The sequence below is a fragment of the Neophocaena asiaeorientalis genome, unplaced genomic scaffold, assembly GCF_003031525.2.
Source record: "Neophocaena asiaeorientalis asiaeorientalis breed wild unplaced genomic scaffold, Neophocaena_asiaeorientalis_V1.1 scaffold89, whole genome shotgun sequence".
Lineage (NCBI taxonomy): Eukaryota > Metazoa > Chordata > Mammalia > Artiodactyla > Phocoenidae > Neophocaena > Neophocaena asiaeorientalis.
Window position 1 is genome coordinate 6,024,074 of NW_020172592.1, and position 23,430 is coordinate 6,047,503.

Sequence of the window (23,430 nt, forward strand, 5' to 3'; positions counted from 1 at the left end):
AGATGCCACCAGAAAACTACTAGAGCTAATCAATGAATTTGGTAACGTTGCAGGATACAAAATTAATGCACAGAAATCTCTTGCATTCCTATACACTAATGATGAAAAATCTGAAAGAGTAATTATGGAAAAACTCCCATTTACCATTGCAACAAACTGAATAAAATACCTACGAATAAACCTACCTAGGGAGACAAAAGACCTGTATGCAGAAAACTGTAAGACACTGATGAAAAAAATTAAAGATGATACAAACAGATGGAGAGATATACCACGTTCTTGGATTGGAAGAATCAATATTGTGAAAATGACTATACTACCAAAAGCAATCTACAGATTCAATGCAATCCCTATCAAATAACCAATGGCATATTTTACGGAACTAGAACAAAAGATCTTAAAATTTGTATGCAGACACGAAAAACCCCGCATAGCCAAAGCGGTCTTGAGGGGAAGAAAAGAAGCTGGAGGAATCAGACTCTCTGACTTCAGACTATACTACACAGCTACAGTAATCAAGACAGTATGGTACTGGCACAAAAACAGAAACATAGATCAACGGAACAAGATACAAAGCCCAGAGATAAACCCATGCACATATGGTCAACTAATCTATGACAAAGGAGGCAAGGATATACAATAGAGAAAAGACAGTCTCTTCAATAAGTGGTGCTGGGAAAACTGGACAGCTACATGTAAAAGAATGAAATTAGAACACTCCCTAACACCATACACAAAAATAAACTCAAAATGGATTAGAGATCTAAATGTAAGACCGGACACTATAAAACTCTTAGAGGAAAACATAGGAAAAACACTCTTTGACATAAATCACAGCAAGATCTTTTTTGATCCACCTCCTAGAGTAATGGAAATAAAAACAAAAATAAACAAATGGGATGTAATGAAACTTCAAAGCTTTTGCACAGCAAAGGAAACCATAAACAAGACAAAAAGACAACCCTCAGAATGGGAGAAAATATTTGCAAACGAATCCACAAAGGATTAATCTCCAAAATATATAAACAGCTCATGCAGCTCAATATTAAAGAAACAAACAACCCAATCCAAAAATGGGCAGAAGACCTAAATAGACATTTCTCCAAAGAAGACATACAGATGGCCAAGAAGCACATGAAAAGCTGCTCAACATCACTAATTATTAGAGAAATGCAAATCAAACTACAATGAGGTATCACCTCACACCAGTTAGAATGGGCATCATCAGAAAATCTACAAACAACAAATGCTGGAGAGGGTGTGGAGAAAAGGGAACCCTCTTGCACTGTTGGTGGGAATGTAAATTGATATAGCCACTATGGAGAACAGTATGGAGGTTCCTTAAAAAACTAAAAATAGAATTACCATATGATCCAGCAATCCCACTACTGGGCATATACCCAGAGAAAACCATAATTCAAAAAGACACATGCACCCCAATGCAGCACTATTTACAACAGCCAGGTCATGGAAGCAACCTAAATGCCCATCTACAGATGAATCGAAAAAGAAGTTGTGGTACATCTATACAATGGAATATTACTCAGCCATAAAAAGGAACAAAATTGAGTCATTTGTTGAGATGTGGATGGATCTAGAGACTGTCATACAGAGTGAAGTAAATCAGAAAGGGAAAAACAAATATCGTATATTAACACATGTGTGTGGAAGCTAGAAAAATGGTACAGATGAACTGGTTTGCAGGGCAGAAGTTGAGACACAGATGCAGAGAACAAACATATGGACACCAAGGGGGGAAAACTGTGGTGGGGTGGGGATGGTGGTGGTGGTGTGATGAATTGGGCAATTGCGATTGACATTAGTATACACTGATGCGTATAAAACTGATGGCTAATAAGAACCTGCAGAATAAACAAACAAACAAACAAAAGAACTAATGCTAAACTTTCTTTGGGTTATTTGTATGGAAATATGTTAATATAAATGTTTCAGACATTACATGAAATTTCTAAAAATCTTATATGTTCTGGTATAATGTTATAAGGCATAATTCTAGTTATTACTTGAAAATGTATATCTCAGAAATAACTAAATTTCCTTGTCAACTGCATAATTATGAACTTTCATCAAATCTTTAACTGTGGTCATTTTTAAGTCTTTTGTCATTTACAGACAGTTCTGGGTGTACTCTGATGCTTTTGCAAAAATGTTCCTATAAAAGGGTTTCATCTTCAAAGAATTCATGGAAAAGACTCTGACAAGTACAGGTTTCTGGTTACTGATTACACTGCTGAACTGAATCAATAGGCATTTTCAGAACTCTAATGGAAAACTGATGAATTATAAACGTGCTAACAAAAGATCAAAACAAAAAAATAATTACATGGGACTGAGTGAACTGATGACGATGATTTTAATTTTTGTGACTTTCTATTTGAATTAAAAAAAATCCCACAAGGACTCAGAGGCAAAAAATATACAAAATCAATTTTCACTGCAAAGTAAAGGAGCTGTTACAGTGGAGGATTACTGGACTGAATGTCAATATTATGACATAGTATGAGTGTGTTTCGTGTTTGGTAATTGCAATCATTGTTGCTTTTGTTGTCGTCATCCATTTACAATGCTTGATGTCAGTTTATTTATCTCTTGTAAAAATAAAATACAGTGTGTGTGTGTGTGTGTGTGTGTGTGTGTGAAAAAAATGAGGTTTCGTAAATTCTCTCTTAAATTTTCTTTTACTAACTGCTAGTATATAGAAATATTAATTTTTATATGAAGACGTCATACCCAGCTTGCTAAAGTCACTTATTAATTCTAATTCTATAGATCATTTTAGATTCTTTAATTATCTGGAAATAAAGTGTTATTTCTTTTTTTCTATCTTTAAAAAAAAAAAGAAAAATAGGCAAGGGACTTCCCTGGTGGCACACTGGCTAAGAATCTACCTGCCAATGCAGGGGACACAGATTCAATCCCTGGTCCAGGAAGATCCCACATGCCATGGAGCAACTAAGCCCATGCGCCACAACTACTGAGCTTGCGAGCCATAACGACTGAGCCCACATGCCACAACTACTTAGACCACACACCACAACTACTGAAGCCTGCACGCCTAGAGCCTATGCTCTGCAACAAGAGAAGCTACCACAATGAGAAGCCCATGCACCACAATGAAGAGTAGCCCCCGCTCGCTGCAACTAGAGAAAGCCTGCATGTAGCAACGAAGACCCAATGCAGCCAAAAATTAATTAATTAATTAATTTTAAACAGTACACACAAAGTACAATCCGTATGGTAAAAGACTGATAAATTAGACTACATTCAAATGTAGAGCTTCTGCTGATCAAAAAGACACTTTGAAACCCATGAAAAGCTCATATCCAGAATGTATAAGGAACTCCTACAACACGCCTAGTGTTGAACACACTAGTTCAAGCACTTATTAGCACAACTACTTTGGAAAGCTGGCACAACCACTGAGGCTGAACATACACATACACTATGACTCCCCAAGTCCTCTCCTGAGTGTAATCAGACAGAAGTGCATGCATGTATACATCAAAGACTTGTACGGGAATTTTCACAGCAGCATTTTTTGTACTAATAAAAACTGCAAGCAAGCTAAGTGATTATCCTTGAGAAGGAACAAAAGCCCCGTAACTGGAAAGTGGTATAAGGGGGATTTCTGGAGTAATGGAAACGTTCTGTATCTTGACCTGCGTGGTGGCTGCATGAGTAATTAGCTATGTACTTCTGTATGTGCTTTTGTACATGTCTGTAATACTCAATGAAAATAATTTAAAATATATATACCTTCATATAATTCAACATTTAGAAGACAATCTAGAAAATCTGAACAACTGTACTGATATATTAACATGCTAATGAATCCTTGATTAACTTTTTAGAATGAGCAAGTCATTAGGTGTGATAATGGTAATGTATATTTATGTTTTTAAGACTCCTTATATCTTAGAGAGTCATACTATTTATAGTGAAAGGATATTATGTCTGAGATTTTCTTTAACATAATCCATGGGGGAGTGACGGGAGGGGCACAGCAGGTATAGTTGAAATGAGGCTATGAATTTATAATTGTTGAAGCTAGGAGTTAAGAACTGTTGAAGCTGGGTGTGAGTACATGGAGGAGCTTCATTATATAATTCCTGCTACCTCTGGAAATTTTCCATAATACTAACTTTAAAAATATAAACATATGCAGCACTATTTACAATAGCCAGGTCATGGAAGCAACCTAAATGTCCATCAGCAGATGAATGGATAAAGAAGATGTGGTACAAATATACAACAGACTATTACTCAGCCATAAAAAGGAACAAAAATGGGTCATTTGTAGAGACGTGGGTGGACCTAGAAAGTGTCATAAAGAGTGAAGTAAGTCAGAAAGAGAAAAACAAATATCGTATATTAACGCATATATGTGGAATCTAGAAAAATGGTACAGATGAACCGGTTTGCAGGGCAGAAATAGAGACACAGATGTAGACAACAAATGTACAGACACCAAGGGGAGAAGGGGCAGATGGGATGAATTGGGAGACTGGAATTGACATATATACACTAATATGTATAAAATAGGTAACTAATGAGGACCTGCTGTATAGCACAGGGAACTTCACTTCGCTGTACAGTAGAAACTAACACAACACTGTAAAACAACTATACCCAGGACTTCCCTGGTGGTGCAGTGGTTAAGAATCTGCCTGCCAATGCAGCGGACACGGGTTCGAGCCCTGGTCCAGGAAGATCCCACATGCCATGGAGGAACTAAGCCTGTGCGCCACAACTACTGAGCCTGCGCTCTAGAGCCCGGGAGCCACAACTACCGAGCCCACGCGCCACAACTACTGAAGCCCAACGCCTCAAGCCTGTGCTCTGCAACAAGAGAAGCCACCGCAATGAAAAGCCCGCACACCACAAGAGTAGCAGCCCCCCCTCGCCACAACTAGAGAAAAGCCCACTCGCAGCAATGAAGAAGACCCAATGCAGACAAAAATAAAGAAAACACAAAAAACATACAAAACAATATTCTCTCTGTATACACTATTATATGTACATACTATTTGTATATATGTAATATATACTACATATAAAATAAACATGCATGTTCTTTTTTTAAAATCTGTATGTGCATATAAATTCACTGCAACAGATCTAGAAGGGTAGAATATACCAAGCTAGCAACAGTGATTAATTTGGGGACAGGGAATGGGATGAGTAATATTTGTAATGTTTATCTTTTCTCCAAGGAGAATATATTCATATACATCCAGTAAAATTTAAAGTTAATTTAAATTAAAAATAAAATAAAAATAGATTTTTAAAAATTAGCATATATACAATTCTTATTTCTCACCTTACCGTCACCTTTTAAAAAGGTAATTTTGAACATCTATTTTTTAACCTAAGCAAAATCTTAAGACCTAATGAGACTCAAGAAAGTAGTTTGAGGGACTTCCCTGGTGGTCCAGTGGTAAAGAATCCGCCTTCCAATGGAGGGGAGGCAGATTCAATGCCTGGGCGGAACTAAGATCCCCCATGCTGCGGGGCAACTACTGAGCCCGCGCGCTGCAACTAGAGAGCCCGCATGCCACAAACTACAGAGCCCACATGCTCTGGAGCCCAGGCGCCACAACTAGAGAGAGAAAACCCACACACCACAACTAGAGAGAAGCCCAGGCACCACAACTAGAGAGAAGCCCCTATGCCACAACTAGAGAGAAGCTCATGCACTGCAACAAAAATCCCACATGCCGCAACTAAGACCACACAGCCAAAAATTAAAAATAAATAAATAAATAAAATTAAAAAAGAATGTAATCTGAGGGATGAGGGACTGCCCTGGTGGTCCAGCGGTTGAGACTCCTCCTTCCAACACAGAGGACACGGATTTGATCCCTGGTCCAAGAACTAAGATCCCACATGCCACGGGGCAACTAAGCCTGTGCACCACAACTACTGAGCCCACGTACTCTGGAGCCCACGTGCCACAACTAGAGAGAAGCCCACACGCCACAACAAAAGATCCTGCATGCTGCAATGAAGATCCCGTCTGCCGCAACTAAGACCCGAAGCAGCCAAAAATAAATAAATAAAATAAATTTTAAAATATACAGAGATTTAAAAAAAAACAAAGTAGTGTGAAAACCTGAGAATCTCTGGTGGGGTCATCAAACATCCTTCATGCATTACATCGAACACAAAAACTCGGCCTCGACACATCACTGCAATGTGACTTGGGCAATGCCCTTCACTCTCTGAAAAAAGAAAAAGAAAATAGAAGACTCAAATCTCTCAAAGTCAAGCAAGAGTAAAGCTGCATATTTATAGCCAACAGAAAAAAAATTCCTCCAATATTTTATTTATCATATATTCATCAAATATGTCACATGAATAAAAATACTTTAATAAGGTGATAAAATTTCAGTTATTATGTCATAAATACATGTTCCTGAAACCCGTCCATGTAAAACATCTAGAAATCCACGGAAGTTTCAAATATTTGTATACCTTAAGAATCATATAAATTCCATATTATTGCAGGACTTTCTAGTTTTATTTATGGATAGGATGGGAAGAGAAAAGTGTCGCAGAGAAATCCTGGAGGAGAGCTATTTAAGTTTCTTTTGGGGTTTTTCTTTTTTTTTTTTTTAACATCTTTATTGGAGTATATCTGCTTTAAAATGGTGTGCTAGTTTCTGCTTTATAACAAAGTGAATCAGCTATACATATACATATATCCCCATATCTCCTCCCTCTTGCGTCTCCCTCCCACCCTCCCTCCCTATCCCACCCCTCTAGATGGTCACAAAGCACCGAGCTGATCTCCCTGTGCTATGCGGCTGCTTCCCACTAGCTATCTATTTTACATTTCGTAGTATGTGTAAGTCCATGCCATTCTCTCACTTCGTCCCAGCTTACCCTTGCCCCTCCCTGTGTCCTCAAGTCCATTCTCTGCGTCTGCGTCTTTATTCCTGTCCTGCTTGGGGATTATTTTAATGTTTATTGATCATCACATAATTTAACTGCAATAGTATCTAGCTGTGATTTCTCAATAAAATAGTTTTCAGTAGAATAAGGACACTGTATGCCTGGGTGGCAAAGAGAAAGCATTTTGCCCAATCTGTAGCATTACTCAAGGCTCTGATGATACCTGGTAAGCCACTGATAATTGATTCTATGACTCATTTGGCACATATTAATTCCCAAAGAACTATCTGAGATTTTTTTTGAGACTATCCTGATTTAGTCCCATTTTTCAAATACTAGTCCCTTTGAGAAGGGTCTTCCTATAAGATCTCTGCTCCTTCCCTCTCAAAAAAGAAAGAGGAGGAAGAAAGTTAGGAAAGACATATACTGCCACTGGAAGTAAATTTATTGGTTGACATTACGTACAAGGAACTGTGCTAAATGTTTTACACAGATTATCTAATGAAATCTATTCATCAGCTAAGAGGAAGAGCCATTTCCTGATAGCATTATTATTTTTTCTCTTATATCCTATTTCCTCAAGTCCTTGTAGGTGAGGTATGTATTTCCTTTGTCCCTCATGGCTATTTCCAAACCATTTCTTCTTTCTTCCCCTTCAAAAACCTCCATACCCTTTTACATTTACCACCACTACCTTTTATTGCTGTCCTCTATTACCTAAAATTTCAGGCTGCAAAAGAAAAAATAAAATAAACCTGATGCCAACTTAATCAATAAATATTTGGGAAGAGGATGACAGAAGGGTGCTGCCACAGGATGAGCATAAGAGGGGATATTTGAGCAGAGAAATGAAGCAAAGGTGTGAATACAGAAATACCTGCAGGAAGAGAGTTCCAGGTAGAGGAAACAGCAAGTACAAGGGCATTAGGACAAAAATGAGCTGGTCTGCTTAAAGGGAAACAAGGTCAGTGCAGCTACAGCAGAGAGAAATGGGTAGAATGGTAGAAAAAATTGGGGCCAGACCATATTGGCCTTAGAAAGGGCTTGCAATTTGAAGTATGATGGAAAAGAAGCCAATGGAAGGTTTTAAGCAGGATAGTAATAACGTCACCTAATTAATACTTTACAAAGGGTACTCTAGCTGCCATATGGAGAAGAGATTTTAAGAGGGAAGAAAATATACAGCAAGATCAGTTAGGAGGTAACTGAAGTGGTCCAGGTGAGAACCACCTAAGTGAGAGTTGATGGTGGCTTTGACTGGGGTGTGACACTTGAAGGAAGCAAGAGGTCAATTTTTTTCTTTTTAAGAAGGGAGATATTACAAATTGGTACAACCCGCTAAAGAGGGAAGACTGTTAATGCAGCACAGAGAGAAAGGATAATGCAGAAGCAAGGTCCTTGATTAAACAAGAGGTGATGGAGCCCAGGGCACCTTACAGAAGGGTTATCCTTAGGAGTTAGAACAGTTCCACACTCTTAAAAAGAGAAGACAAAGTATATGAATATGCAGTAGTGTACAGCAAGGAGGTTACAGAATGGGCCAATATTTGAATGAATGTTTCTATGACTGCTGTAATAAATTACCACTAACTTAGTGGTAAATCACCACTAGCAAGACAAATTTATTGTCTTACAGGTCTGGGGACCGAAGTCTGAAATGTGTCTCACTGGGCTAAAACGAGGGTGTCACCAAGTCTGTGTTCCTTCTGGAGGCTCTAGGGGAGAATCTGTTTTTCAGCCTCTAGAGGCTGCCCACATTCCTTGGCTCAGGGCCCCATTCCTCCATTTTTTTTTTTGGCTGCCCCACACGGCTTGCAGGGTTTTAGTTCCCCGATCAGGGATCGAACCTGGACCCTGGCAGTGAAAGTGCTGAGTCCTAACCACTGGACCACCAGGGAATTCCCTCCATTCCTTCATCTTCAGAGCTATCAAGAGAGGATCATGACTTTCTCATGCTTGCATCCCTTTGGTTCTCTCCTCTGCCTCTTTCTTCACTTGTAAGAATTCTTATGATTACTCTGGGCGCACCTGAATAATCCAGGATAATCTCCCTATCTCAAGGTCAATTGATTAGCAAACTTAATTTCATCTGCAACCCAATTCCCCTTTACCATTTAAGGTAACACATTCAGTCGGCTCCAAGGATCAGGAAGTGGACATATTTGGGGGTCATTATTCTGCCTATCAGATAGGTTGGCAACTTTGGTGATAGAAACATTGCTTTACATTTGTTGAGAAATAAAAGAGTTCATTGGCTGGGAATAAAGAAGGAGAAAGGCATGAAACAGTCTTCTCTGGAAGTGAGAGAAGAGCTTGACAAAAGAATACAGCAAGGCAGTGCTTTCCGTCCACTTGAGGTTTGACTGAGAAAAGTTAAGTGATGTTTTGTGGTTTCCTTTGGCCAAGTGAATTGCTAGGGTAGGTGTCTTGAATATGTGGAGGAAAGACAGAAGACTGAAATTTAAAGTGCTGAGGCGGGGGTGGAGTGGGGAGGGAGGGAGCAGGTGAGCAAAGGTTTGAATGTATACGTAAGGAGTGGTGACAGGAAAGAACCACAGAGAGATGTGAAGATGTGGCCACGGGGAGGGAGAAATGAAACAGCGAAGAACTGCAGAGTAACTGAATTTTAAGTCAAGATGTGGTCAAAGAAATGGCTGAGGTGGACCGAAAGGAAGTGAGTTGTGAAAAGAAGGTGGAGGTCAGAGTGAGATGCCTACAACCACACTGCTGGAGGTGAGAGAGTTTTCGATTACAACAAGGTCTATGGCTGGGCCATGGGAGTGGGTGGCTGCTTGAGAAGGAGAGGAAGGAAGGAGAAGCCACGGGTCATCCACAAATGGAGGCTGAGGCCAGCAAGAATGTGACTGAGGTAATAATGGAGAGACAGACAGTGAGACTGGTGCTAAAGCAATCAATGAATGAAGGAAAGGGACCAAAAGGGAAGTCACTATGACAATGACAAGTAGGGGTGACATAACCTGATAGCATTTTTTTTTTCAAGAGCTCAAATTGCAAGGGAAAAGAAAACACAAAAAGGGCAACAGGAAATAAAGAAGACACCAACATCTCCTACTTGCCCTCCAGTACCAAAGTGTAAGAAAAAAACAAAATCCCCATTTAGATGGTTATAGGAAAAGCAGTGTAAAAAATAACCAAGTTTCACGAACAGCACCTTTCAGGAGGAAAGGGGAACTTTCTGAGAAAAGGTGGAGAATATAATGGATTCTGCTGACCATGAGCTCCATCAAGTACAGCAGAAGGGTTTGGGAAGGAGTGGAGGGTGGGTCCCAGCAGTGGGGAACTTGAGTCAAATTAGGCTATGCACAAATCCATGAATCTAGATGACAAGAGATGACATTCGAAGTCTGAACTTCTTGGGCAAAACGAGGTGCACAGGATGAAAAGCAAAACTGAATTAGTCTTAATGGTCTCGTAAGGTAAAAAAAAAACAAAAAACAACAACAAAAAACAAAACTAGGTCTAACTTGCCTCGTTATTGAGACTAGCCTCTTATCTGCAGCAGCCTGCATGCTGCCGTCCCCCTCAACACACATAATTTCTTCAATTTTCTCCTTATCCAGGATAGATTCTATAGCCAACATTACAATTTCTCCCTTGCAAAAATCCTCATTCCCTCTTCCTCCGCACCTGCCCCTGTTGAAGGAAAAAACACAACACACCACAGTCTAACTTTAAATTCATAAAAACACATCTCAACACTGTTTAGCTACCCTATGTTTCCACAGAATGTTTGCTTTTCCCACTTTCCAAAGTGACCATTTCAAACCATCTCCTTTTTTTCTCAAATATTCCACCGCCACCTCAGTTCTTATTTCACCAAGGAAAACACAAGCAGTACATGGAACAGCCTCCTCTTCCTACAGCAAGATCAGCCCATCTGTGTGCATCTAGACGCACACTTTCTGCATTGCCTCTCATCCTTGCTCCTGCCAAAGACCAGTTCTTCCACCATTTCTGCTCTTATATTCTCAATGTCTTTGGTTCTTTATCCTTTCCCCTGCAAGATAATTTTTCCTTCTCTCCTACGTCATTCCTATGATGTATCACCCATCTTTTTTAAAATAAATAACACATACATACACACACACACACACACACACACACACACACATGCACAGACAAAATCTTCCACTGCACATCCAAACCTTTTGTGCAAGAATTATTTCCAAATGGTGCCACCACTTCTTCAGTTTGCTTTCATCTCCTCCAGCTGAGCTCCGTTCCTCAACTTCCACTAACACTGCTCTTGTCAGGGGCAGCCTCTGTCCATATCACTCTGACAAATCCAAGGGTCACTTCCAATTTCCACCTCATTTGACCTCATGGGAGCATTAGGTAAAACAGTTCTCTCTCGTGGCTCCTGGGAGACCACTGTTCTTGTTTTCTTCCTGCTTTGGTCTCTTTTGCTGGTTCCTCCTTCTCTGACCACCAAATACTGTATTTGACTGTGATCAGGATCAATACTGGTTCCCCTGATCATCTTCAGCTACATGTATTCCAAAAGTAATCCTATTCTTAAGGGGGTAGAAATGATTTCTATGCCTGCTAATGATGACTCCTAAATCTTTATCTGCAGTCCTGAATTCTCCCCAGTACCCCAAACTCTGTACCCAACTGCCTATTTACATTTCCACTTACATGTCTAAAAGGCATCTTAAATTCAGTGCAGTCTAGGGAACTCTTTATTTTCTTCCCTATATATTTCCTCCCAGTTTTCCCCACCACATGAACCAACACACCTATCTACCCGTTAGCTTCTCAAGCCCAGTAACTTGAGGGCATCTCTGATTCCTCTTTTTCTCTCACATCTCACAACCAATCTATGAATAATTCTGCTTACTCCAGATCCAAAATCTCTCCAGAATCTAGTAACTATTCACCACCTCCATGCTACCACCCTAGGACAAGTCATTATTATGGCTAACTGGGACTGCTAAAACAAGCTTCTAATTCATCTCCCTGCTGCTACATATCTCTCTCCTAAAAATTTATTCTTCAAACAGCAGGCAGAATGATCTTTTTTAAAACATAAACTGTTCACATCACTCTCTTGGTCAAAACCCGCTAATAGTATCTAATCACATTTTAAATAAAAGCCAAAAAACCTTAGTTGGCTTACAAAGTACTACATGATCCAGACGCTTTTACATCTTTACAATCCGCCCCCTCCTTCTTGCCTACTCTGCTCTATCCACATTGCCCTTCGAACATGCCAAGTTTATTCATGCCCAGAAGATTCCCCCTCAACACACACACAAACACACACACACACACACACCCCACCACCACCTCGGCCTCCACCACTACCAACACACTGAACTAAACAAAAACAAAAATGAAAAGCAAAAAAACTGTGCCAAATCATCTTATTATTCAGATCCTCAGTGAGGTCTTCCCTGACTACCTCATCTAAAACAGCCCCCCAGTTACTCATGGGATTTGAATTCTCTATATAGCATTTGTCACAAACTCTATGATATTTTTCCATGTTTACTGATTCCCTCAGCTTTATCCCTATTTGCACGTATTCACCTAACTGTAAGTTCAAGAACATACTAACCATGACAGCTTAAACCACTGTATCAAGAAGTACATTATTAAATTAATGAATCCCCACCTTATGCACTGTTACTTAAAGAACTTACCTTGTCTACAGACATACCTATTAAACGGTAAAAGATTGAATTCAAAACCAGGTCTATTGATCATCGTTCTTAACTAATATGCATATTATTTCTAGTTGCTACTGCTATTCTCCTATCAATTTTCTCCTGTTCATCTTTTCAATTCACATTTCAACGTTCAACTTTATGCCATAAATAACCAGGTTCCTAATTCTTTCTTTTAATTCTTTCTCTTGCAACATCAAGGTAAATGTGTCTGGTCTTAAGGACATTAAATATCTCAACCTCCTACAGAGTTTTACAAAAAGTTGAGTTCTACATGAAAGTAAACTTATACTTCTCACACTATAAGCAAAATTGGGTAATGAAATTTTACTTTTAAATAAAATTTTATATAAGAAAAATACCCATTCATAATGACATTCTGCAGTAATATAAACTATGTTATTAAATTTATAAGAAAAATTCCTGAAGTAACTGGAACCCACCAGTTACTACTACAGAATTTTCCCTTTGAAGATATGCTAGGACACCAAGCAGAAAGTGCCATTAAACTAACTGTAAAAACAAAAACTTTGATGAGTCAATCTGAACTCATGTGCCTTCAAGAAGATGGGTATCAGGCTCTTACCTCATACGAAGAAGAGGGGTGGGTTGAGGGGAGGAAAGCATACTCACAAAGACATGGGACATGATGAGCACATACAAACACTCAAAAAGAGAATTCAGATAAGAAAGGAGGGTAGAAAGAGAAGGATCCAGATCATATGCTCCAGATCTCCTAAAACTGATTCATAATTCTACTCTTTAACTAAAATTTAAACTCTCAAATGATGCAACATAAGCAACAGGTTTGTACAGAACCATGTAAGACAGTTGCAAAAAATCCATTCTCACAAATTACTTCCAGCTAATCACTATGACTGAAAGAAAAGGTTCATAGAAAGCTTCTAATTAGTCAAAATCCAGTAAGAAATATTTTTCAAAACAGTATGTTCCAAATTAAAAAAAAAAAGTATGTTCCACAGTGCCATGGGAATTCCCTGGTGGTCCAGTGCTCAGGACTCGGCACTTTCACTGCTGTGGGCCCAAGTTCTTTCCTCGATCAGGGAACTACTATCTCGCAAGGCACACAGAGCAGCCAAAAAAAAAAAGTATGTTCCACAGCATCACAGAAGAAACTGCAGCAAAACTACCCAAATCCCAATGCTTTTACCAGAAAAAGTACATGTGTTTGTTTTCTACTTACCAGTCCTAAAATAATTAATAACAGAATCTCTAGTAATTCCTGGAACCTTGCAGGTGGAGAACAGCATTCGGAATTGATTCATATCTAGAGGAGTATTTCCAACTTTATGAACAGGCAATTTTTCTCTATCAAAACAAACCAAAAAAGTATATTGACAAAGAAATCATTATAAAATTTATAAACCAAACAGTCACACCTACAGTATTCATCCCCAAATGAGTAAATTAAGCTTCTCAACATCTTGCGACCTGAGACCTTGGGTAAATATGTAACCAAATTGACATAACTATCCTTACTTCCTTAATAGCTGCCAGTAGTTCAAGATATGCCAAAGACTTATACTTCCTCTTTCCAATTGCGTGCCTTCCTTTGGAGGCCAATAGTGTTCAATATGGCTTGCAGCACCCCCAAAGTTGACATGCAGTTGTGATGGTATACGAACATCCAGGTAGGCAACATTCAGCCACCAGTCTTCCAGCTAAAAGAAATTGAGAACATCAGCCTAATGCTACTGATAATACTTCAGTGTGTAACTGCTGGGGGGGAAAAAAGCTCTATTTGTCCTTTTTTCTTTAATTAGTCTTCAACACCTAAAAACATGTTTCGTTTTAAATCATCACAGATATTAAAAAACGGTACTGTGATCATTTCTTTCTTTCAGAATTATGGGATCTGAATTAAGTTCAACTACATTATCAAAAACATGAAACAAGAAAGCACTGAAACAAACACCTTCAGACTGATCATACTGAAATCACCAAGTACTCAGAGTACCAGGAGTACCCAACAAAGTACTCTAGGTGTGTTTCCTCAGAGTACCTGGGGTACAATAGATATTCAACAAATCCTCAATTATAACAATTATTAAGGCACTTATAATTTTCCTATTTCCTTTTTCATAGAAATATGAAAACTTTTCAGTAGGCTTAAAACTAATTTGGATTTTTCAGTGACACCACTTTCTATGTGTCCCTCTTTCATGATGTGCCAATTGAATTTCATGTATAAGTAAGGGGATGTCACCAAATTACCTGGAGCTCTTTTTGAAGAATTTGATGTTATAAACTATAATCAGTCATTTGGAAAAAGATATAAGGGAAAAGGATACAGGCAGAACAACAACTTCTTTACCTTTACCCTAATTTAATTAAAGTCACTCAAGGCTCAAGATTGAGAAAAAAGGCATCTTGAGGTATAAAATTTTATTATTCCATCATAGGTATCAAAGGAGAATGAGAAGATCAGCGTGCTTTTTATTTCTAAAACTAAATGAGAGTTACAATCATTATTTCTAGATTAAGGCAATATCTTAAATTACGGAAGCTCATCCTCTGGTTTGTACTACAGAAGCAGAGTAGTTAAGACGAAAAAGTCAAAGAAGACTCCTTGTGGCAAATTACCGAGATCCTCAGTAATTATGAAACGACTGTCTCCTCAAACTATCTAACTGAAACACAGAATACTCATAACCATTCTCCACTCCAGTTTTGTAATGGCCCTTTTCTCCTACGTACTGTTTAAATATTTGTATGCCACCAATGTGATGTTTATTTTAGTGCTGTGGGACTTTGATTATCTGGGCAAAATGTTTTTCTCAAGCATGGTCTACAGATGACCTGCATCAGAACCACATGGAGAAGTTGTGAAAATCAGGATTTCTGGGCCCCCATTCCAGAGATACTGAATCAGAATCACTGGTCCCAGGAACTCTGCATTTTAACAGGTTCCCCAAAAGGAGAGGAGCCCACACACACCACTTACTTAAAACTTCCCAGAGTTAAACAATTCACTCATTCTTTTGGATGATGATAAAGACAACAAACACTACAAGGATTTTACAGTACAGTAATAATTTAAAAATGAAAGCCACATACACTTTTATTTTTCATTAAGTATCAATATTCTAAGTACAATAACACAAATACCCAATTTCTTTTTTCTTTTGCCCTTTCAAGTAATTTCTGCTGCAATTTTTCTCCAATACCATTTTGAAATTTTTGGACAATTGCTTCAGTTTTCTTATATTCTTCTTCACTGGCAAATGGCTTTACTATAAAGAAAAAAATATGCATTAACGTACTTAGATATCAAGTACCACAAACTCACCTCAATTATTATTACTTACACAAATCTTGACTCAGTTATATAAAACACTTATGTATTAGAGCAGTCCACTAAATTATAATAGAGTTTACAACATGAAAATGGCTGAAAAGCAATAATGCAAAATATTGGAAAAAATAAAACAGTGGATACTATGTAGTCTGATAACTACTTCCCCCCAAATTATTTAAAAATCATTCTAGACGATGATAGTTAAAATGACATACAGGACTATCATCTAGCTACTAGTCCAATAGGAAAGTAAACCCTGTTTAGCCATGACTGAGAGAAATTAAAGCTTCTTTCCACTAATGTTGAAGTAGAGCCTTAAACATTATGAACGTAAGTGCAATATGTATGTAAATTTAAGTGTAAAGCCTTCCCAAAGCACTGTAGGGTCCCTTCTGGCCAACAGCGATTTCACACACACACACACACACACACACACACACACAAAGAATACAGGGGTCCTAGTCCATGAAAACCAAGTGTTCTGAAAATTAAGCTATAGATGAAAGTAAATTAGAAATCAAGGGACATTAATATCTTCCTTCTGTTTTATTTTTGTCACTTCAAAGTCTTCTCTTAAAGTTAATTTAAATAGCTGCATTCAGAGAGCACAAGTGAATAATCAGTGAATTTTTTAAAAAAGAAACTAGAATTCCAAGATGAAAGTAGATGCGAAAAAAGAACTAAAAAAAAAAATCAGAGGGCTTCCAATTAAACAAAGGGAACTAAGGTCATAAATTTATCATCACTTCTAGAAACTCACTAAAATGAGAGTAATTAAAAAGGCATAAATTCGGGGCTTCCCTCGTGGCGTAGTGGTTGAGAATCTGCCTGCCAATGCAGGGGACACGGGTTCAAACCCTGGTCTGGGAAGATCCCACATGCCGCGGAGCAACTGGGCCCATGAGCCACAATTACTGAGCCTGCGCGTCTGAAGCCTGTGCTCCGCAACAAGAGAGGCCGCAATAGTGAGGGGCCCGTGCACCACAATGAAGAGTTGCCCCCGCTTGCCACAACTAGAGAAAGCCCATGCACAGAAACGAAGACCCAACACAGTGAAAAATAAATAATTATTAAAAATAAAAAAAGAATGTTAGCTTAAATCTGGAGGTAAGCACAAGAAGCAGATAAAATATTTCAAAATGCTTGCCTAAAGGCATGGGATTGGCAGTGGGGGAAATGAGGCAGAGGACTACTACTTCTTATTGTAAGCCTAAAAGTACTACCTGGCTTTTTAAACTATGGAAAAATTAACATGAGAGAGAAAGAAATGTTTTGGACATTTTAAGGATAATTTTAATTATCATAAGCCTAGAGGAAAAAGCAATTAGACCGTCATCAACTTCTAACAATTTCACAGTTTTCTAAGTTGCTAGCAATATTAATATATGCTAAAAGACTACAAACATACCTGACTCAAGGTACTTCTTTAATGATTCTTCAAGTGAAGGAACAGGCAGTGATGGAAGAGAATCCTGGTACTGAAATGTTCTTTCTTCACTCGATTTAGCCAACTGATTTTCCATGATGCAATCACAACAGGAACACTAAAGAAAAAAAAAAGCCCTCACAATTCAATTTCATAAATATTCTTTTTTTTTTTTTTTTTTTTTATAAATATTCTTTTAGATGCTAGTCCCAACTCACTACATCACTTTTTAGTGACCACAGTGTATCTAGGACCTGGTCCTAGTCCTTAGGAATTCATGAACTTGTCAGAGAGAGAAAACCAATTAAAAAAAAAAGTGTAGACTCAAAAGTGCTAGAGGTCAAGGAGTGATCAGTAAGACCAGTATAATTATCATTTATTGAGCACCTACTATTTGCCAAGTACTGCAATAAGTGTTATAGAAAATGTGTTATCTCTCTCATATTCATACTATCTCTGAAAGGTGTCGTTCACTGCCATTTTACATAAGAAGTCAAAACTCAAGAGAGATTTAGTAAACTGCCTAAGGTCAAAGCAACAACTCAAATCCAGACCTGTTTGACCACAATCTTCCTCCCATACAAAGGCTACATGATAGTGGGTGAGGTCTAAATGGGTAGGTAGAATTCAGATGTGTAGAAAAGGATAATGCGCTGAGAGAAAGAACTTTGAAGAGGAAAATATGAAAAGTTGTGGAAGAGTCATCCAACTATTACAAAATGTTACAGAGTACATAAATCATATGACAGGCTGCTGTAACCTAATCCTGCAGTGGTGTGAGGCCTAAACAGAATGATCTCAAGTATCCCAAAGCAATCTTGTACATTTTCCACAGATGTATTAATTTTCAGAAAAATCAAAGTAATACAAAATGTGAATGAAGAGGTTCCTCAAAGCCTTTATAAATTATATATTAAAATAGCAGTTGAGAAATGAAAAAACATTAATATTGAATAAGAATTTCCTGTCCTTTCAAATACTACCTGTTAAAACTAATAGCAAAGCCAAATAAAATATTCCACTCAGAAAGTTATAGAATAAAACATTATAAAAAAACAATGGTGTGGCAGAGACTATTTTCAGCCAATATAACTTTCCCCCTTCTTTCTTAACAGAATCCTGAGTTTCAGCTGGGTAGATAGCCATATAGCTGTATCTCTCCTACTCTCCCTTGGAGCTCAGTATGGCTTTGCGATGTATATGTTGCCTCCAGATCATTCCCCTGTAAGGAACTACAGGTGTTCTCCTGTGCTTTCTCTCCTCCTCCCTGCCTATCAGGAAAGTCCCAACTGGAACAGCACTTTGTACCCATTTATGGGAGCCAGGTATTGAGGCTGTCAGAATCTTCCTACTAGCCCTGGACTCCTTCTTCTAGATGTATCAAAAAAAAAAAAAATCTTTTATTTATGCCATTGTAGTTTGGCTTTCTTTGTTAGGGGAGAAGAGCTTAGCCTACACCACTAATATAACCCCAAAATGAGGTACAACAAAGATCTCAATTCCTCTGCTTCTTCCTATCTAAATAGGAAGAAGCACTTCACTTTGACCATCCGCAAACATGCCTTTAGATCTAATAGAAATGTAGATCTGGGTCCAAATACCAACTCGCCATTTTCTAGCCATATGCCCCTGCACAAATAACTTTACCTGAATTTCTTCATCTGTAGAGAGGATACTCAAATAATCAGACAGAGTTGTTGTTAGGGTTTTCTTTTTTTTTTTTAATACCTGCAAAACTGCACTGTAAAAATAATCTAGTTTTGAGACAACCATATCAGGCTAGGTAGAATGTCTATGAGCGGCCCCCATGATTCTGCCCCCTCTAATACGCAGAACCTGTGAATATGAGATTATCACTTCCTTGACTGTAATGGTGTTATTGCACAAATGACCTTATTTGAAGTAGGGAGGTTATCCAGGTGGGCCTAATCCAATCACTTGAGCCCTGTGGACCAGAAAGCTTTCTCCAGGAGGTGGCAGAAGACTAGTCAGGGAGATTAAAAACATGAAAAGGACTGGAGGTGCTATCTGGTTTTGAAAATGCAGGTGGTCTTGTGGAACTGAGAGAGGCCCCAGCTGACAGCCATTAAGGAAACTGGAGCCTTGGTCCTACAACTGCATGGAAATTAATTCTGCCAACAACTTCAATGAGCCTGGAGATGGATTCTCCCTCAGAAAGCCCAGACCAACAAACTTTTATTTCAGCTTTGTGAGATCCTAAGCAGCATACCCAGCTAAACCTACAGAGACCTCCCATCTACAGAGCTGCTAGTTAATAAGTTTGTGTTTTTTTAACTGTTAGGTTTGTGATAAATTGTTATGGTAGCAATAGGAAACTAACACACATATACAGAAAAAATAAGCTATTCTCTGTATACATCCCTACCACTCACTAGACTCTAGGAATCGGAGACCACGACTACCAGTACCATACTCACTACAGTCTTAACTCACCAAAAGGTACACAGTAAAAATAGGAAGTATCAGATTCTTTCATGGAGGATTGTTTTGAACTCTCAATTACAAAGATTAAATAATACAATTCTAAAATAACCTACAAATGCATTAAGAAAATGATGACGTTGGATTTAATTACAGTGGGCCTCCTGGGAGCAATAAGATGTAAACTCAAAGTAGAAAACAGAATCAGGTAAACAAGAAATAGAAACAAGTAAAATAAATAGCTTATCACATACCGGTACAGCAAGATCAATTGTTTAGGACTGCCAAGAACGCGTTGCAACAAATCTGTTTTGGAATCACAGAGATTTGAACTGGGCTGGTGACTGTGGGCAGGAAGAAAAACAAGTTTAACAATTGCAGGGGTAAAAAATTAACAGAAACTAGTAAAAGAAGGTGGAAAACAGACAACTTAGAGGTTGGAGGCCCCAAGCCTCAAACTTTTGGCAATCACAGCAAACTCACGCAAACAGTCCAGCTGCCAGAAAGCTGGATAAAAATTACTACACTACTAACTAGGTTAACTACTAGGACAACTACACTCCCTTCCATGAGACAGTCCCCAGAAACGATGTACCTCCCGGCGCCCGGGTATCTGGTGCCGGCGCTTTGTCGCAGAGCTGCAAGTTCAAAGCTTGGCTCTAGAGACGGGAGGAGCAGACGGCGACGAGAGGTCGGAGACTCCTCCCACCAACGCAAAAGCAGCTCCGCATACTTCAGAAGCCACCAGGTGAGAGAAATTCAACCAAGCACCACGACGGACCAGCCTAGCGGCCCAGCCTCAAGGATACCTCGCAGACCCCGGCAAGCGAGATGCCTTATGCCCCCCCCGCCAGTCCTGGCAACTCACGCTCTCCACAATTTAACGCTGTTCTAACGCCTTAACTTTTCCCCACCCGCGAAGGGTTAGCGGGGGAAGGAGGGAGGAAGAAGGGAGGGAGGGAGGAAAAAGGGAGGGAGGGAGGGAGGGAGCACTACTCCGCGGGCAGGCTCGTCCCAACCCCCAGCGGCTGATAAACTCCGCCGCAGCGCACAGCTGCGCAGGCCCGCTTCCCTGAGGCCACCCCGGAGCGGCAATTGGACGGAGAGCCGCGAAGGTCCCGCCCCACGAGCACCGGGTAACGGGGATTGGCTGGGAAGCCACGACGGTTCCTCCCCCCACCCCCCCGCATACTTGAAGGCGGCGGGGGGGGCGGGCCGGGCCTGCGCTCTGGTGCGACCTAGCTCCGCCTTCACTCGTCCGTCGGGGGCAGGGTTCTAGACTGCGGGCGCCGGAAAGGCTCGGCTGGGCGGACAAGCCAAACAGTCCAAACATAGCCCGGCAGCAGTCAACTGCTTGCTGCCAGTGGAGCTCAGCGCATTGCCAGGGACACGGAGGGCTGTAAGGGCCGTTCTCCGCTCACGCAGTTGCCTAACCGTCTGGAGCTGATGTAGGAACAGATGGCCCATTTTCACCTGTTCCTCTTCTAGTCCCACCTATGGCTTACCAGCCGCTCTTACCCCGTTCCCCGTGTGACGCTTTTTGTAACCCCTAAGTAAGAATTTATACCAGCGCCTTAAAAAGGAATCCTATTTTTCACTCCGTGTTCTAGGAAGAGAACAGTAACCACATAAATCCCTACTTGACCTCTCTTTTCCTTCATCCACTGAGGGTGAAATTTGCCCAGCGTAGAGAAGCTGCAGCACTCTGCTCCTTCGGGGCTTCCTTTCCACAGGTCTTCATGCTGCCCAAGGTCCTCCAAGCCCCCAGGGCTCACACTGCAAGCTTGAGGTTGATCTGATGTCTTTTACTATCGCACCAAGACATGAAGTTTTTAACCAGAGGGAACTAGGCAAGTTCTAGAGGAAGATCATAATATAGTTAACTTACTTTCACAGGCAAATCATTTTTACATTTACCTCCTGAAATATACTGTTTCATTTTTCATTTTAAATACACTTTCATTTTTGTGGAAGAAAAGACAAATAGTTTACAGTGGCTCTGAACTGGATATCAAATATAAATAATTGGATTCCAAATTAACGTGTCATTATAGATCATTTTATCTGTCTTTCCTAAGTCCCTTAATAGTCAAATCTGACCAGAAGGGAACTGAGGCTATGTATAACTGAATATTCATTTTGTGTGAATATTCATAAGTTCTCTACAGAAATATTAATGAGTTTGGTTACAGTGCAACTTCCGCACTTGAGGGAGATGTTACTTAATGTGACAGACACACTTCTCTGATAAAAGTTCTGAATTCTGAAACATATCAGGCCAAAAAAGTTTTCAGATAAGGGATTGTAAAGTTGTAGTAGTAATTTCTGAAGTTGCGGTAACGAACTTTTCTCTCATAGTATTTAAGTTCTGTGTTCTGGATAATGTTCAAATTGGCTTACAAGATATTATTCTTAAACAGAATTTTAAAAATAGTCAAAAAACCTTCACTGTATTTTTTTTTTCCTTCCTAGTGAATTTTGGCACCGCTTAAAGTTTATGCATGTTTAATGACTGTGGGTGCCTTAGGGTCACTTAGCTTCACTGCTTCTCTCCTAGTCTTAATGTTTATTTAAAAGGAAACAAGATATTTCTGTAAAGATTCCTGGATTCTTAGAGAAAAACCTGTGGTACTGAGTGAAAAGGAGTGGAACAGAGACTTGAGTATGCAGGGGGAGAAAAGGTGATGTTTAAAAATATACTGATAAGGGCTTCTCTGGTGGCGCAGTAGTTGAGAGCCCGCCTGCCGCTGCAGGGGATACGGGTTCGTGCCCCGGTCCGGGAAGATCCCACATGCCGCGGAGCGGCTGGGCCCGTGAGCCATGGCCACTGAGCCTGCGCGCCCGGAGGCTGTGCTCTGCAACAGGAGAGACCACAGCAGTGAGAGACCCGCGTACCACAAAAAATAAAAAAATAAAAATATACTGATAAGCAGATGTACTAATAATCCCCCAAAGCATATATTTTTAAATGATTTGTTTTTCTTCAAAATACATAATATGTGTTTTATTGGAAGATTCCAAATTATGCTCTGTTCAGGTTAAATTTGAACTAGTTTTCATCTCTTAGAGTGGAGTGGGTGATAGTGGCTAGTGAGGCACATCACATATATTGATAACAAGACGTTGTCCCAAGATTAAAAATTGATTGTTGAGTCAAAATATTTTTCTAGAGAAAAACTTGTAAGTATTACAAGCGGTGATAATAAGGTTTTTAAGTTGACGTCAAAGGTCTTTCATTTTTACTCCCATGAGATCTTTTTTTTGTGTGTGTGTGCTACGCGGGCCTCTCACTGTTGTGGCCTCTCCGATTGCGGAGCACAGGTTCCAGACGCGCAGGCTCAGCAGCTATGGCTCACGGGCCCAGCCGCTCCGCGGCACGTGGGATTCTCCCAAACCGGGGCACGAACCCGTGTCCCCCGCATCGGCAGGCGGACTCTCAACCACTGCGCCACCAGGGAAGCCCGAGATCTTTCATTTTTAATCCTATGTAGCTCTTTCTCAGTATACCACAAATAGAAACAGCTCTTTGTAGACAAGTCTATAGACAAAATCTTTTTTTTTTTTTTTTTTTTGCGGTACGCAGGCCTCTCACTGCTGTGGCCTCTCCCGTTGCGGAGCACAGGCTCCGGACGCGCAGG

The 23,430-nt window shown here is 39.7% G+C and overlaps 1 protein-coding gene across 3 annotated transcripts in view; it reads right to left on the bottom strand.

Annotated features, from left to right (window-relative positions):
- The window catches only part of CROT (carnitine O-octanoyltransferase), a 61,286-nt gene extending 40,483 nt beyond the window's left edge, over positions 1–20,803 (bottom strand). The window contains exons 1-7 of one of the 3 annotated variants that reach the window (XM_024738465.1): positions 20,661–20,803; positions 20,047–20,136; positions 17,333–17,468; positions 15,735–15,859; positions 14,106–14,287; positions 13,810–13,934; positions 6,134–6,242 (exon numbers count right to left, since the gene is read on the bottom strand). In XM_024738465.1, coding sequence (XP_024594233.1) covers positions 6,134–6,242; positions 13,810–13,934; positions 14,106–14,287; positions 15,735–15,859; positions 17,333–17,447 — 656 coding nt within the window. In that variant the 5' untranslated portion in view covers positions 17,448–17,468; positions 20,047–20,136; positions 20,661–20,803. Of the gene's footprint in view, positions 1–6,133; positions 6,243–13,809; positions 13,935–14,105; positions 14,288–15,734; positions 15,860–17,332; positions 17,469–20,046; positions 20,137–20,387 lie in introns of those variants that run through there. The other 2 variants (XM_024738464.1, XM_024738466.1) reach the window with 2 other exon arrangements.
- Between the last annotated feature and the right edge of the window lie 2,627 nt (positions 20,804–23,430).